The 17,440-nt window shown below is 32.5% G+C and overlaps 1 protein-coding gene across 1 annotated transcript; it reads right to left on the bottom strand.

Annotated features, from left to right (window-relative positions):
• Window positions 1–5,314: 5,314 nt before the first annotated feature.
• Window positions 5,315–8,967, bottom strand: LOC132293317 (uncharacterized). Its single transcript, XM_059790757.1, has 3 exons — window positions 7,761–8,967; window positions 6,730–6,913; window positions 5,315–5,881 (listed from the first exon to the last, which is right to left on the bottom strand). The coding sequence occupies exons 1-3, from the start codon at window positions 8,640–8,642 to the stop codon at window positions 5,382–5,384; spliced, it is 1,566 nt and encodes a 521-aa protein (XP_059646740.1). The 5' UTR covers window positions 8,643–8,967; the 3' UTR covers window positions 5,315–5,381.
• Between the last annotated feature and the right edge of the window lie 8,473 nt (window positions 8,968–17,440).

Below are 17,440 nucleotides of genomic sequence, written 5' to 3'. Positions count from 1 at the left end.
AATTTTGGATTGAAAATATTCAACCCAATGTGAACCCTAGTTTTAAAAATAAGTGCCTAAGCCCACAAAAAATTAGGTTGGGCTCGTGTTGTATTTGGATTGCCCAGCCCAACTTACGCCTCCATTGTTAGGTTTCGTGGATTTTTGCCTTGCTAGGCCTCTCCTGGACTAGCAGTTTTTTTTCTCATTTTTCATCTATTCAATTGTTGGATTTTTCGAATATATATTTTATATAATATAATCCTAAGGATTTTTTTAATCATTTTATACATTTCTTATAATTATATATATATTCTTTTTTTCACCTGGCCAGGAGAGGAGGGGAAGGTGAGCCGAACCTGAACTCTCACAGAACTCAAGAGAGTGATTTTACTAATTGGACTACCCAACTAACCTCTTAATAGATTTATTTCTAATAAATTATTTTTCCCACTGCCTATATGCTCTCCTATATTTTTTTTTTCTTTTTCTTTTAAGTATTCTCTGATGTATAACATTTACCTTCATACATGTCTAGTCATAAAATAAAATAATATAAATTGAAAGAATTTCCAAAATAAATTAGAGTATTTACAATTAAATATACATATCTTTATAAGCTTTTATCCATATAAAATCAAGAATTATAATAATGAGATTATCCAAAATAATAACAACGTACTGTTTTTCTTGACTCAGCTCATTTTGACCAAACTCATATTTAACCCGTAACAAGTGGGCTGAATATGGGTCACAGCCCATATTAGACCTGCACAAACCCGACCCAACCCGTTTATTTGCCACCCCTATACACGACTCAAAAGAGTGCTTTTATCAATCGAACTACCCACTTCACCCCTTATAATAGATTTATTTCTGATAAAATATTTTGAGACAAACTTAGATCCTCACTAGTAAGGATCTATAATATCCTTACCTCTTATGTGGTCCAATAAAAATAAAATACCTCATCTTTTGTTAAATAAGCCAAAAATATAAAGAAAGAGAAAATAAACCGGATCCTACCCGAATGAGATCCTGTAAAAGGGGCTTTTTTTTTTCTTTATTTTATTTATAGGGTTTAACGTCTGGATCTCTATTTTTTGGGTTTGGAAAAGTGTGGGCTCTTTTCGGCACCAGCCTTCAGCCCTCTCTCCACCGTCTTCTTCCTCTCAAGTTTCTAGTCCTAATCGTCATTATTTATTCAATTAAAGAAAATGAACATGTTCCTTTAAGAATAATAGAACAAACTGTTGATTAATTGAGCCCCTTAATTTATAGACACTACACATCAACATACTGTTTGGTAACATTAATTCCTACAAATCTAATTACCCATGTGTAACCCCCGGAAATATCTTCACAAACCCGATCAAGCTGCAAAAAGAACAGAGCATTCAATTCTTTTTGGTTGGTAGCATTGAATCTAGACTGAAACAAGAGTTGTCGCCACTTCTAATAGTGTGCAAGTGTGTAAATTCCATATAAAATTTGGAACTTAAAATAATCTACATAGTAAAATAAAAACCCTCAATCTAATCTGTTTCTTCCTCTCTCTTTCTAGAAAAAAGAATCCTAAATTTGTGGACAAAAAAATATATATATATCATATCCTTCAGACTTGGCAATTAAATAATGATGTCCAAGACTAAAAACTTGAGAGGAAGAAGATGGTAGAGAGATAAGGAAGATGGCGAAAAGAGAATGCTCTTTTCGGGTGCCGGAAAGAGAACCAGACTGTTGAACCCTAAAAAGAAAAAATAAAGGGATAATTTCACTAACACCCCTTCAGGTTTGGCCAAATATCACTCTCAAATATCTTTCAAAAATAACTATCACTCACATTACAAACGTTTGTTCCGTTTTTCACTCACACCCCAAAAGTTAGTTGACAGGAGTGCCTGACCACTTTTTACATGTAGAAAAACATTCTTACACTTTGTCTTTGCTTTGACCCACTAAATTGTTTCTTTAATGATTCAAATGACATGTTTACCCTCATTTGACTTTAGTTTGACTAACTCAATTAGTTTGACTAACGGAATACATAAAAAGCACAGAAACCCTCAAAACTTGTAAGAGAACTTTGTGTTGTGAGTCTTAGCTAGGGTTTCGTTTCTTCCTCAATGGAAACCCACCCTCCATAGACCGGCTGGCTACACTAAGTAAGAAAAGCTTCCTTTTATTTTTTTCCTTTAGACAACCCAAAAAAGCTAGGCCAAAATTTTCTCGGGAACCAAACAGAAAGTGGGTATAAATTATTTTTTTTATTATTTAAAATATTATTTTCACCTCGTTCTAAATAATACTCCAATATAAATTTAAAATATTATAAAGATGGATTATTTTCAAAATCTAACATTGACTTCAAAACAGAAGCGTCCCTTAGTGAACTTCAAACCGAAAATGGTTGATCCTGGTAAGCAACTCCGCATTCGACACCACCTCTTCCTCCTGCTCTTCACTTTCTACAATTCAAGCGAAGACCTCTAGCAAATCCCCCAGTGAGTTAGTGCCCTTATCGAGGACTAATCACTATATTTGGAAAGCACTTCTACATATTTAGAAAAATGGCTTTATTGATGGCTAGAGAGAGAAATAGTGTGTTGGCAAGAGTGTGTTGGTAGGAGTGTGGTGGGTAGGTGGGAGTTTAATTAGGGGTATAATAGTCATTTAGGTTATTTGATATTTGAAATAAATGTGATTAAAAAATTAGGGGTAAAGTTGTCTTTTTTCATGTTTTTAAAGGAAACCATGACGAAAAAGTGAAAATGGGCCTCAGATGGTTATTTTCGAAATATGTTTGAGATTGATATTTGGCCAAACCTGAGGTGCTATTACTGAAATTAACCCAAAAATAAAAAAATAAAAAAATTGAACCCTTTTTACCTTATCTCATTCGGATAAGATCCAGTTTATTTTTTATTTTTTATTTATTTTTTTGACCTATTTAACAAAAATGAGGTGTTTTATTTTTATTGGATTACATAAGAGGTGAGGATCTAAGTATTGTAATAAAATATTTTTTCACAACCTATATCTTCTCCTATACTTTTATTAATTTTTTTTTCTTTCATTTAAGTATTTTCTAATGTATGTATTGGATTGGATCAGATAAGACCAATGGTTAGAACCGGTTTCATGTGCACCTCTACCACAAACCATTGCCTTTGTACAGCATCTTCATATTGGACAGCGAATGGAGCCCACAACCCAAAACTTGATACTTATGGGCCTTGTTCCTAACCCAGTAGGCCTAACTCTAGCAATGCTTAATTGCTTATTCAAGAATGGCACTAATTGAGTTCCATGTTTTGCGACACTAGGAATTGGGACAAATTTCTTTTATGCTGGAATTGTTTGCAATTAGTATAAATGAATCATAGAACTTGATGTTGCATGAGAAACCATGACCAAAGTTTTATTCAACCAGGCCAATCCCTGGAGTTATCACGTCATCAATTTACAACAAACCCTCTTCATAATTAACAATCAAGGTTTGTTTTATTTATTTATTTGTATTGTACGTATCAATTGTTACCATGTGTGGGGGAAAATTTTATACGAATAAGAACATGACAGCTGGATGAACCATGACATATGACCAACTTCTGTGCCACGTGGATAGTCCAAGCAGCCCGAGAGGTGGATCGGCCATTGGTAATGAAGCACAAAATCTCATGAAACGAGCAATTAAATGAATTGATTATTAGTGTAATTCTTGAATGTATTTGGTTTAAGTTTTCCTTAGTTGCAAATTCTTGCACCTGCGATGGGAAATGGTGTGGTGCTGTATGTATATGTATATATATGTATTGATGGATTATTGGAGTATGTCCTCCTCTCTATCATATCAGATCATTGTATTTGTATGTCTTTTATTTATTTGAGGTGAGTGCCGAAGAGATAAGACTATAACAATCACCCACAAATACGACGAATTCAATTCACTTGTCAAATCCTCTCTCTATCTGAAATGATAAGAAGTTGTGGACTTTTCTTTGCCTGTCCAAACGGATACAAAATGCACCAATTAAAGTCCAATCCCACTACTTTGGTTACGGATTGTTTGAATGATTAGAATCTAAAGATGCATCATAATCAGAACCACCAATTAGTTTGTTTTCTTTTTTCTACACTCTTTTGTTTGTAACGAAGTGATTTCCAATGGAGTCTTGGCCTTTAAGCTGTAATAGGGTTGTTAGAATGATTAGAATCATTCATCATGTGATTAAAATTATTGTAAACTCAATATGCAACTTACCCAAAATATATATATATATATATATATATATATATATATATATATATATATATATAGTTTTCAAATTTTATACAAAACATTCCATAAAAATCAAATGAAAGTGTTCAATATTAAATTATCCAGTCCTTAGTAGGTGGATTATATATACCACCAGTTAATTAAGTTGTTTTAAAACCTTTGATTCATCCTTCCATAATTCCATTCCTCCTATGATTTCTGCATATGGAACCAAATGAACACATTACACATAAATTACGAAAATAATTAAATTTTAATATTAGTTGAGCATTCAAAAAAATAGATAATCACAGCTCATAGTCATAGGGGTACATAGGAATGTTTCTGCAACCAAACTCTTCCACAAATTAAATACCTACCCTTAATATTTAAATTTGTTTCCGGCAACGATAGTTGTCACCTTACTCTTCTTATGTAAATTTCATAAGCTCTATAATTCATTATATAATAGTAGTAGGTAATATAAATTGAAAATGAAATGGTTCATCTTTGGCTTATATTTGTTCAATAGTGCAGTGTTGGATGGGCGGTCAAGTCACCCTCAAATGAGACAACACCTAGCACATTTCCTAATAGACGGTCACAGTTGCTTTTGCTTTTGAAAACAGTTAGTTGTGGCAATATGGTTTTTTTTAAATAAAATAAAATAAAATTTATAGACAATAATGAGATGGTAAATTGGTTATGTCATAGCACCTCATAATTTATTACCGGACAAAGTTTTCTATCTCACGCACACCAGATAATTATAAATTAAAAAATATATATGTTCTTAAAAAGGGTCCCAAAAGAATTCGAACTCCTCAACTTAGATGTGTGAGTTTTTAAACAATCCCAAATAGACCTCTTCCTTTCTCATCAGAATAAAAAGAGGGCAAGTATGTATTGTAATTGTCTGGTCTCATTAAGCATACTGCATACATACACCTTCCCCTCCAACATACATGATGCATATACATGCACTACTATCATGCTCTCATATTACTAACTACCCTATACCCTCTTAACATTGCAAGTCAGACTGTGAGCTACCAAATAAACAAATTACAGAAATAAAATTTAAACAAAATTCATTTAGATTGAACAGAGACTTTACAAAAAGTTTCCCTCCAAAATCCAGTTAGCAGACTAGTTCCACTGACAATTCCTCCATTAGTAATCCAAGTATAGCAAGTTCGATCTCCATTGCCGTCTCTCGCACCTCCTCCTGATTTTTCTTCCACCCATCAACCTCTCTTCTGAAATCCAATTCCACCATCATGTCAATGGTGTTAGATTCCACCTCTTTCCATGAATCCAACCTTTTACACACCTTTTTCACCACCACTTCGCTATCATCCTGTTCCCTCTCTTCCTCAGCAATGAGGTCCAACACCAGTCTATTCATGTCTGCCGAGAGTTTACTATGATGGTGACTCGATTTGCCAAGAACTTCTCTGAGAAGCCCATTAACATTTTCTTCTCTGCATAATGAGAGTGCCTCAGCCTCATCATCATCTTCCCACTCCTCTTCAACCTCATCATCTTGCTCTTCTAACATTTTTTTCTCCAGCTCGATAGGATCTAATCCTGCCAGTTTCTCGAATCTGCGAAGCTTGTGTAATAGGTGCTGCTTAGCCCCTAAAATTCAATGCAACACAACAAAATTAGCAATAAAAATCAAAGTTACTCCATTGCTACATGCTTTGTTCATAAGCTAACATCATAAACAAAAATTGATATCATACAACTAAATAAACGTTTAAAACTCAACCTAATTCATGTTCAAAAGGATGAACATTTGACTTAAGGACCATTAGTTCAAATGATATAATCTCTCCTCCCTCAAAAAAGACTTAAAAGACAAGACGGTCCATTATCGAATATGTAATCGTTTTCCGAATAATCAAAGTACAAGGAAAATCAGAGATGTGTAATGGGTAATGAAGCAGTTCTGAGAGCATATTGGTAGGGCATTGAGCTCATAATTCAGCTGGGTTCCACTAAATTTAAGCTACTGTCACAAAAACATTAAAAGGGAAGTACGATGAACTGTGTTACCATTAAATGATAAAACCCCACCACCTAAATTCGAGTCCCACAGCAAGTCACGGGAATCTATTTCATTCGTAAACACAGATCACATCAACACAACTTCATGTATATAATACAAGTCATAACCTATCATTCTATCAATCCTAATAATAGTATTTCATATTTCCAAAATAACATAATCAAAATTTATATAACCATTTCAATCTATGGTGATAGAGCACTTCAACAAATATAATACTTCAGATCGAAAACAATGGAGAGCATTTCACTCGTCATTGTAGGTCTGAAAAGATTAGATATACAACTCGTAAGGTTCCGTTTACAATAAAACAACCATACCGTAACGCAAAGGCACACCCTAACAGATAATAGATAAAAGAAAAATTATAAATATATATGTGTGTGTGTGTGTGTGAATGTAATTAGTAACATACTTTGTATAACTGCATAGCTGCATTCGAGATCGTAGCCGTCTTCCTCATCCCCACCTTCATGCTCCTTGTTATCGTCTTCAAATGGAGGGTCCAATACCGATACTGGACTGCACTGTTCCTTCTCTTCTTCTTCTACATGTTCTTGGGATTTTTGCATCATTTGGGCTTCATATTTCTCTTTATCCTATTAAATTTCAATATACAATCATAATTAGGACATTAATTATAATTCACAAATATAATTGGGATTTCAATATACAATCATAATTAGGACATTAATTATAATTCATAAATATAATTGGGATTTAATTACTTCATCATCCTAGGATTCTCACTGCTCCATTGATGAATTTATTGAGTTGGGTCATGAATCATTAAAAATGGACCTGTTAAAAGACTTTTTATTTTCGAAATATAAATGATAAAAGTAAACCTATTAGACTTTTATTGTTCTTTATTTATTGTATATATTTATGTCAATATATTGAAGTCATTGTTCATGATGGTTACAGAACGTCGGATACTATTGGGTCCAATTGAAGAAAAACAAAACCGGATTTGTCCTTTGCGGTGGTAAATAAATTATCTAGAAAATGGGTCTTTAAAATAAAAAGATTTGTAGTGGCAGAGATGTGATCCCAAAGTACAATTACCAAACAAACAAGGATGTTGTTCATGATGCCAGAAGATTAAATGACATATATGACCTTCAATTTGCCTGAATGCCTTGTAATTATGGGATTAAGATTAATATACAGCGAAAACGTCTTGCCGACAATTCCAACTCACTCCGTTGAGTTATTATGAGTTGTCTCGGTTTATCCCACTGAGTTGGTAAAATATATTGGGCATTTTTCACATTAAATTGCATATAAAAGCATATCTATGTATAAAAAAATAAAAATTTGTAGTGTTCACAATAACACCTGCTTTAACAAAACTTAAATCTGTTTTTTCTATATATATTAGTATAAACTATATATATAAATTATATAATGACGAAAAATAAATAAATAAATAAAAAGACGAACCTCTATCTTGTGGCGACTCGGAGATGTGGCCGGCGAGCAGAAATCCGGCGTCCGGTGACCGGAAGAGGGGCTTTTCTGAAGAGAAAATAGGAAAGGGGTTGAACAGAAGCGCTTTTCACAAGAATCAAAATCTGCATTTGCTCTGTCTTGACATACAAACTCCAACTCTTCAGAGTCCTCTGATCTGCAACTACTAGAACTCTCCAAATCCAGAGACTTCTCTTCATTGCTCTCAGACCAAACAGTACTATTACGCCTACTATGATTACAATAACAAGAACGCCCCATCTCGGAAGCACTTTTCTCATTCACATCCACCACACTTTCCTGCATTTTCTCGCTCTTTCCGGTGGATTTTCTACGGCCACCAGACATAGAAACGCTAGCCCCACCCCCACCCCAACCCCCACCGATTTCTCGCTTCCGGGTACGATTCCGACTACTCAATCTCTTCAGAATCGACCCCAGCAATCCAAACCCCAAATTCTTAATCTGGGTTTTGGGTTTCGGAGACGATGATTGTTTCTGAATCCTCATTGCAGCTTCAAGAAGCAAAGCAGCAGTTCTGGAAGGGACGTGAAGGATTACAGTATTTGGGGTCCTATAAGGGCTTTTTGCCGGCGATGGGAAATCAAGAAAGGGTGATTTTCTAACGTCCGGCGACGGCGAGTCTAGGAAATTAGAGAGAAAACATGCTTGTTTGCAGAGAATATTACCCCTGGAGTTTGAGGTCTCAACAATGGATTTGCGTTTCTTGAGTTGTAATGTGGTTTTGGGAATGGGTGTGTTGATCTGACAACGTCTGTCGGCAATGTAGTCTTTTAGAAGGAATGGTTCTTGATCTTCTTGTAGTAGGTCGTGGAGATTCTTATGAGCCATCATCACAAGGTTTATCAGTTAGAAGAAAGAAGATGAAGAGCTAGAGATTGAAGGTTGAAATTTTGGAATGGGTTTAGAGTAGTATTGAAGCATGAAAGAGTTGAAGAGGTTTCAACTGATCAAATCAAAGTGGACTCAAAAGGGGAAGCTTGAGATGGGAAAATGGGATATTAATACTAGTAGAGAGAGGGGAAGAAGGAATGAGGAGACTTCCGGATTCAAATCTGAGGTTTATGATTTCGAGACATTGTGGTGGTGATAAACAAGTCAATTACTCCTGCAAACTGTGGTCAAGTAATTACTCCTACTACTATGTGACAAATGAAATACTACTCCTCAGTCCCTACAAAATAATGTTTCTCTTTAAATATTACTAATAAATTTTTAAACATTGCCTTGCGAGTTGACGTACTTTATTACTTTAAAATAAGACATATAAATTAGAAATATTAAAAAAAAAAAAAAAAAAAATTCCTATTGAATTGACACAAATTTGGGATAGTAAAAAAATAGTGTGTTGGACATAATTGTGAAACAAAAAGGTAGAGTAATAATTTTGAACCTAATGTTATGGCTTAGGTGAATGCGTTTAAGTTATTAAGTAGTGTTGTATACTTATTTATTTATATACATTTCAACTCTCATTTACATTCGATGTGGAATAAGTCTCATTTGTAACATTATCTCTCATTTGAATTCGTTCGTTGCGGTCAGGCCACCTTTCCTACCCGGAGGACAGGCCCAGACGCCTTCCGGGCTGGGCGCTTGACATGATACCGGATTAAGAATTGGGTTTGACTATGATACCAACTATAATGGGTGGACACCTACCCATTTACCAAAAAAACTTAAATTATTGAATAGCATTGAATATCCACCCACCCATTTATCATACTTCTATCACATCCAAATTCGATGCTGAACAAGTCCCACTTGTAACAATAATCCATATAACTGTTTTGATGTGGGTAGCAACTTACATCATAATGATGTCAGCATGCGTTACGATTGCATGGCATCATCAGCTTCACTCACTTCAGGATTTTGAAAAAATTATTAGCTCCACTCACATCAAAATTTTTAAAAAATTATTAGATGGTCTTAGATTATTAACACTCGATAAATAAATTTAATTCAGACTCTTCGATGGAAAAAAATATTCCTACAAAAGTGTATTAATATATTACAAAAAAAAATGTATTACTAGTTAGTCAAGTGTTGAATGGTCGAAAATCATCTAATAATTTATTTGGATTTTGTATTAAACGCACTATTATTTTGACTGAAGTATGTAAAATTGTTAAATATAAATACATCACCCAAAACATAATATCCCGACTCTTAAAAGATTATTAATTTCACATAAAAAAATCCCGACTATTTTATGCGAATAAAAATCACATTTACATAATACATAATTACGGTCTTTTCACATACATTGCACTTTGGTCTTTCATTTTTCATTACATGTGCATATAAATGATGTGAGATAATTAATATGTGTGAGAGTATTTGAAAATGCTGTATAAACAGCTAGAATTTTTATTTGTTATTTTGTACAGGACTGGTTTTAGTACCACCAACTGGTTCAAAAGGAGGGCAGGAACAGCAACCAAGTCACAGGATGCGCGCCACTACCTAGCTGGACAAACGGAGGCTTTACGCGTAGCTTTTTTTTTTCCCTCTTCGACATTATTCCAATATTCCCGGATGTGATGGATGATGACAAATAGTAAATATTTTAACTTTAAGAGTAATTAATTTTAAGATTTATTACTATTTTTATTATTAAGAAAAATAATTATCTATTTATCATTACTCTTAATCGCTGATGTGTTATCATCACAAATTCACATATGTAATTACAAAATAAAAAAATGATAAATATGAAAATTGGAAAAGATGATTAAAATTATTAAAAATAAATTAAAAAATTATTATTATCCTTATTTATTGTACTTTTCTGATTTTATAATTACAAATTATATAAATCTTTGTAGTTAAACCAAATCAGAGTGACATATTTATCGATGATTAAGTAAATATTGCTCTTAGTGTCCTTTTGTTATATTGGATTTTGAGATTCATTCTTGGAGTTTCTATTTAACTTTTTAAAAAATTTATGTTGTTCGATCGTCCACTTTCAAATTAGAATGGGATTTCACGAGTGCATTGTCCTGCATATAGCACCCAACTCATCAATTTGATTACCATTTATTACGGGTATTTGAATATTTGTTCTTTACTATTTGACTTACCAAGCCAATCACTTTCTATATATCATACAAAATATATATACACTTTGTACAGGCCCACAAGCCCATTACAGGTTCACAGTGCACGCTTGCATGAGGGAGCGTCGGTCCGGAACTCCGGATCGTACCCTTTTCACTTGTCCAGTCGATTTCAGTTTCCAGTAAAACACCTTTAATTTAAATATATATATATATATATTTTATATGTATATATATATATATTTTTGACCTTTTACGTGAAACGAGAGAAGCGTGACCACCGTTTGGGATTTAACAGTTGTTGCTTTTGGTAAGTACGGATATTAACAGCTGTGCTACTTCATTTCCCTAAAACTTGAAATATGCTTTGAGAATGTTAGTGTATACGGATTTACTAAGTGGGTCCTCCTCAACACACTACCGTCTGATGAATCGACTTTTCATCATTGATTTCAGAAACCGATCAAATTGGTTAACATAAACAAGGAAAGATATCATGGAATTACATTTAATAACGAGTCCAGAAGTCTTTCCTGAATTGTATGTACAGTTGTATATTTATTTGAGGAGTGTTAATCACAGTCTTTTCAATTGTGAAATTTCAGTCGCTAATTTAGAGATTCACTTGTGTATTTTTTTTTCAATAATTAATTATTATTTTTTTGCTAACTTCTTTTTGGGTCTTCCATTATATATAATTACTTTACTAGTCTCCTAACTAAAAAATTTCGGAAACCTTCACGGCTCCATTTCACTTTAAAATTTTATTTTTTACAAAATTTTAATAATTAATTACTATTTTTATGCTAACTTCCTTTTGGTTCTTTTATTATATATAATTATTATACTAGCCTCCTAATTGAGATTGAAAAATAAAATACACGTGTCGACCCTTAAATTAAGAAATGAGATTCCACAATCGCCCCCGCGACGGTGATTAATACCCCTCTATTTATTTATTGCAATGAAATAAAATACAATATTATATATATATATATATATATATATATATATATATAATAGAAACGTGATTAGAAATCCAACAAGGTTGCACTATCGTAGTTTATATATATACTGTATATTCTTAAAAGGAGAAATAACAAAAAATTTAAAATTATTAAAAGCATTTCTAGTTTAAATACTGTATTGTTTTTTAATTTTTGGGGGAAATAAAGTGGTACAAGTTTCTTACATGATTTGTTGATATTGCAATTAAACTTTTGGAAACTGTGCGCACGCGTCCTTACAGTAGAAACAACAGTAAAGAGTCGAAGCTCTTTCTACGCTAATCTTGTTTTAATGAATAACAATTGAATAATTACTCTTAAAGTAATATCTTGTATTTAATAATATAATTAATTCGTATTTTAAAACTTGTCCATGAAGGTCCAACACATAATATTTAATTATTCTTTATTGTAAAATGGCAGTGGAAAAACATGCAAATAAAGTTCAAGATTGTTATAGTAATTATTATAGTACTACGTATTTAATTACGTGCAAAAACTCGTATGATAATAGTGTAAAACAAGGATGTTGTCAACTTGTCCACTAAAGTCCAACAGATGTTATTAACTTTCACTTGTTTGGGTTGGATTCCACTACTCAAAATAATATTATGTTAATGATCAATTCCCACCTTGATTAAGTGACTTTTAACTGTTGAATTTCAATTTCATTTCTGAATTGTCAAATAAAAAATTGCAATAATGAAACTAAAATTCAACAGTTAAAAGTAACTCAATCAATCTAGTTTATTTGCACATTTAATTAGTTGATTATAATTTTTTGTTGATGATAAAATATTAGATTACTGGTAGCACTGATTACTAATGAACAATTTTAATCAAGACCCTTTTGATTCAGTCACCATGAGGAAGATTTAAAGCACCAGATATTTGCATTTTCTAAATACACATTATTATTTCATTAGAAATTAGAGTCTGATGATCACGTCCCGTAACATAAGAACATCGTCATCATAAAAATATGAATCATGCGAGTCAAAAGGGTTAGTTTTATAAAAGTGAAACTCTCTTTTGTAAGGTTTAGAGAAAGTCATATGTACACAATTTATGTATAAATTAATTATTTTCAATTTTAAACATGTGACATGGAAATTACAATAGAATAACTTTATTATTACATCAAAGACCACCTCATGAATTATGCTAATGTTAAACAATATTGAATGAACTGTTACATTTAAACCGACGAATAATATGATTCTCACATATAGCGAACTATTTAATTAACATTTGTAAAATTAGAATAATTATCAAATAGTATAGATAGTAACATTTACCAATGACGAGAATCCTCGAGTCATATCTATCTTTAAACTTTAATCATGTGGCTTAGTTGTATTCCAATTTCTAAGTGTTGTAAACATCCTTCCAACCTATAATATTTTCAATAAAAAAGAGAGATTTGGTCACTTTGATTAGAGATGAAGTTGAAACTATTATTGTCTTTATTCTTAGGACATCATTTGAGATGTTAGACTTTATAGAAGGTGAATTTATTGGTAAAATGATCTCAACCTTCTCATACATGGAAGAAGTTCTAAGCGCGCTCTCTAATCTATTGACAATTTCAACTTTCGTCCCTCATAATTGATAGTGACAATCATGACGTTTCCGAGTGTCGTTACCTATACTCTCATTTCACTGAGGTGATTCAGATTGGAGAGACACTACTGTATTTGTACAATAAATTTAAAAAAATGGGGTTTTGGACTTTGGCTCATTGCAGTAAAATGAAACGCCATAAAAAATAGGATGAGAAAAATCCACTTATTAAAGCTTTTACTTAGTAGGTGCCAATGTGACATATAATAATAATAATTATTATTATTATTACTATTATTATTATTTTTTTCATTTTTATTTTTTAAAGTAAGAAACACCAGATCACTAACAGAATTATTTTATTATTATTATTTTTTTTCGATAATTGAGATGATCGGAACTTCGCCCCAACTAGTATAATTCATAGAATCAGTGCAAAGCGATCACTACACACGAATCGGGTAAAGTTCAAATTATGTTTGCGATTGTGGTTCCTAAGGAATCAATTACACTCGAAATAATTCGAATTTGAAACTTAATGTTTCATGAGGTACTAAGTCATAGTTACCAGAGCCAATCCTTTCGTATTCTAATTTTTTATTTTCAAAGATGAGAAAGTACTATTAAGTCTACAATACTTTTAGTGTGACATATCACATCAATAATGAATAAAAACCATTGTCCCTTTGAGGTTGGGAATTTTATTTTTTTTAAATTAAATATTTATAACTAATAATATTTATAAAAAATAATAATAATACTTATTTACTCATCCATAAATAGACATCCCTATTTTAATTCTCTGTCTCCCTCTCCAATTTGCAATTTCATTAAATTGTCCCAACCTTGATAAATTGCATTCTCCACTTGCCACCCAATCTATCTAGCCCTGATTCGATTGGACAGGCCATCACCATCAGCCTCGTACTCCTTCACCTACACTGTCGGACCTTCCAATCCACACATCCAATGGTTCAGCTTCAGCCCCTATATTCCTTCCAGCACTCCAAGTACACAACATGCTCTGCCTAAATTTATTACCCGCGCCAAAAATCTTCGCTACAACTCCACATCCCCAGCTCATATGTCCAGCGCGATGGAAAGAAATAATTTTCTTTCAAAAAAAAAAAAAAAAATGAAGTGAATTTTGAAATATTTGAGATATAAAATAAAATTTTCCTCATTGTAACATCACTTAAATATAGATTTAAGAAAGTTTAAGTTTACTTTAAAATGATTTTCATTTTAGGTTTTCTTTTCTTTTTTATTTGTTAGAAATAAAAATTTAAGACATTTTCGAAAAATTGTTCCAAGTACTTTTAATTTCTTATTGATGCACCATTTAATTTTTTTTATCAACACTAGGCCAAATGAGTTATTTTTATTAATTTTAATTTAATATTAAGAGACACCGTGACACACCCCAACCCAATTTACACTATTTAATAAATTGAACAATTAAAATGTATCTAACCATTTGTTTAACCTCGTTCATACTTGACGTCATCATATATCAGAGTGTATACTTAATAGTTTATAATTTAAAACGACTATAAGCCCATTATGCACTTCCGACAAAACTAAATCATTAATTACAAGTTACACTATTAAATTCTACTACAATATTTACATCTTATGCAAAAGACGTTTCATTGTCATTTTCCCCAATCACACTCAAGACTCTAGACCTGGCTGTAGCAATCTACCCTTGTACCTGAAAAATTATAGATATGAAATGAGTAAGTTTAAAGCCCAGTGAATGTAATACTACTACATCAGAGTAATATAAACAAATATTATCTGATAATTTCAATTAAACTTTATTAATATATAACTTCTAGCTTTACATGCATTAAAATATAGTACTCTCCTTCTAGGCCAGAGTATGAACCTTATGTAATATAGTACTCCCCTTCTTGGTCAGAGTACGGACCTTATATAATATATTACTCTCTTTCCAAGTCAGAGTATGGACCTTATATAATACAATCAAGTTATATATATTCATCTTCATTTCACAAAAATAGTTTCAATACTTCAATTAAACATATCCAAGTATAAACTTCCAGTAAATACACTCACCTTGACTACATTCAAATTATTTCTCCTTCTGTACTATGGATGTGGTCATTTCCTTCCCTTTGCCTATGTTTGAGTCCAACAAAAACAGTAAATAAACTCCTCTCTTTTTTACTTCCTTTCCTCTTCTCCCTCTCTCTCTTCTTCTTCTATATATGGCCGAATCCCCTCTGTTCTTTTTCTTTTCTTTTCTTTATTTTACTTGTCAATGCGAAAAGTAAATAACCTGCTCGAGGCAGTTCTCAAAATTTCTTCAGGAAGCTTTTTGGCTAAAATGATATACATATCTATATACCCATGTGTCTTGAAGAGGAACAATTGTGCTAGTATGCAAACTCCCCACTCTAGACAGTAGCAAAGCACCTTAACCTCTGTACTCTGTGCCTCAACAATCCTGAGTCACACGACTACCTCTTCATGAATTGCTCTTTCATCTCCCTTATCTGGAGGTACATCAAGCTGAAATGCAAGGTTAACACCTCTATCACAGATTGGAAAACCCTAATTTCTTGGATCAGCAAAAAATGAAAAATGAAGACCCCTATAAATCTTCTTTGCAAGGTTTGTTTCTCAGCTATGGTTTACCATACTTGGGGAGAGCGTAATGAAAGGATTTTCAAAAAGAAGAAGGCTACTCAGAGGATCGTGCTTCAGAAGATTTGCACCACAGTGACTTCAATTTTGAAATTGGGTTTTCTCCAAGACTGCTCTGCATCGAGGAGAATCCTTCAAGACTGGAATTTGTCCCCCTCTTGCTGTCATCCCCCTCCAAGGCCTCCGGACCAAGTCTCGCCGACGGCAATACTACCTGCTGGGTGTTCACTGGAATTGTGCTCTTACACCCTCCATTAACGGTTCTCCAAAACCGTTAATGTAAGTTGTTTGTTTTGTCTGGGCTTTTCCCTTGTAGGCCTTTTTTGGGCTTGATTGTTCGGTCTAATGGACTGATTTGGCCTAATGGTCCTTTTTGTAATTATTACCATTTTTCATTTATATATATATATTTCAGTGACTTTAAAATCCAAAAAATAATAATAATAATAATAATTGTGTTGGCAGCAAGTTAGACATATATTTATCTACTTATATCATACAATTATATATCTCTATAGTCAGACACCAAACCACCAAGCTTATAAGGAAAAACTTAGAACAAGTATACTTTCATGTGTATATGAAAATCTTCGGCATATAAAAACAATTATATATATATATATATTTATGTCCAGCACACCAATACTTATCTTCACACACCCACGTTCACTTGTGCATCCTCAGTTTTTTTCTTTTCTATGTATAACATAATAGATGTGGCCATCATTAACAATTCATTTCTTGGCCCCTTTTCCTTTAAGCACATTAGTTAATATATATACATACTTACAAAGTCAAAGCCCACCAGTTTCTCAAAGAAACTTTAGCATAAAAATAATATTTAATATATATACATATCCACACATATAGGTGATCTGCCGGTAACTTAAACATGGACATAAAATTCAATTATCAACTCCACATTTGCTCCATCAAAATGATAAATTATAGATTAATTTATCAATCAATTTAATTTATTGGACAAATCAACTTCTAAAATTCCCTTCACTTAATTGTTGTTATTTATCTACTAAACTTTGACGCCAAACATGAGCTTCACCACACAACCCACTCTAGACATGTTATATATATCAAGTGCTCATATAAAATGTTTATATGAAATTTTTGATAAAATAAAAATTAAGTCATGCTAATGAGAATGATTATGTATCGAGGTCTGACACACCATTTCATTAAATTTGTATTAAGCCGCATTTTAGTCATTGTAATACTATTTTGCAACAAATTGTATAGTTTTGGGGGTTTTATGTCAACTTTTTTTATTAAGGGAGATTTCTTGCAAAAAATTTAAAGTAGAGGAGGG

The sequence above is a fragment of the Cornus florida genome, unplaced genomic scaffold, assembly GCF_030987335.1.
Source record: "Cornus florida cultivar Cherokee Brave unplaced genomic scaffold, ASM3098733v1 CherokeeBrave_3.0.0_Hap2_Chr02, whole genome shotgun sequence".
In the NCBI taxonomy this organism is placed as follows: Eukaryota; Viridiplantae; Streptophyta; class Magnoliopsida; order Cornales; family Cornaceae; genus Cornus; species Cornus florida.
Note: the sequence above shows the minus strand (reverse complement) of the source record. Positions and strands in the feature narration are given on the sequence as shown.

Coding starts and splice junctions, on each gene's coding strand:
- LOC132293317 (XM_059790757.1), bottom strand. CDS start 8,642: ATGATGGCTCATAAGAATCTCCACGACCTACTACAAGAAGATCAAGAA. Junction 6,914..7,760: donor CGAGTCGCCACAAGATAGAG/GTTCGTCTTTTT, acceptor GAAATTTAATAG/GATAAAGAGAAATATGAAGC. Junction 5,882..6,729: donor CAGCTATGCAGTTATACAAA/GTATGTTACTAA, acceptor ATTGAATTTTAG/GGGCTAAGCAGCACCTATTA.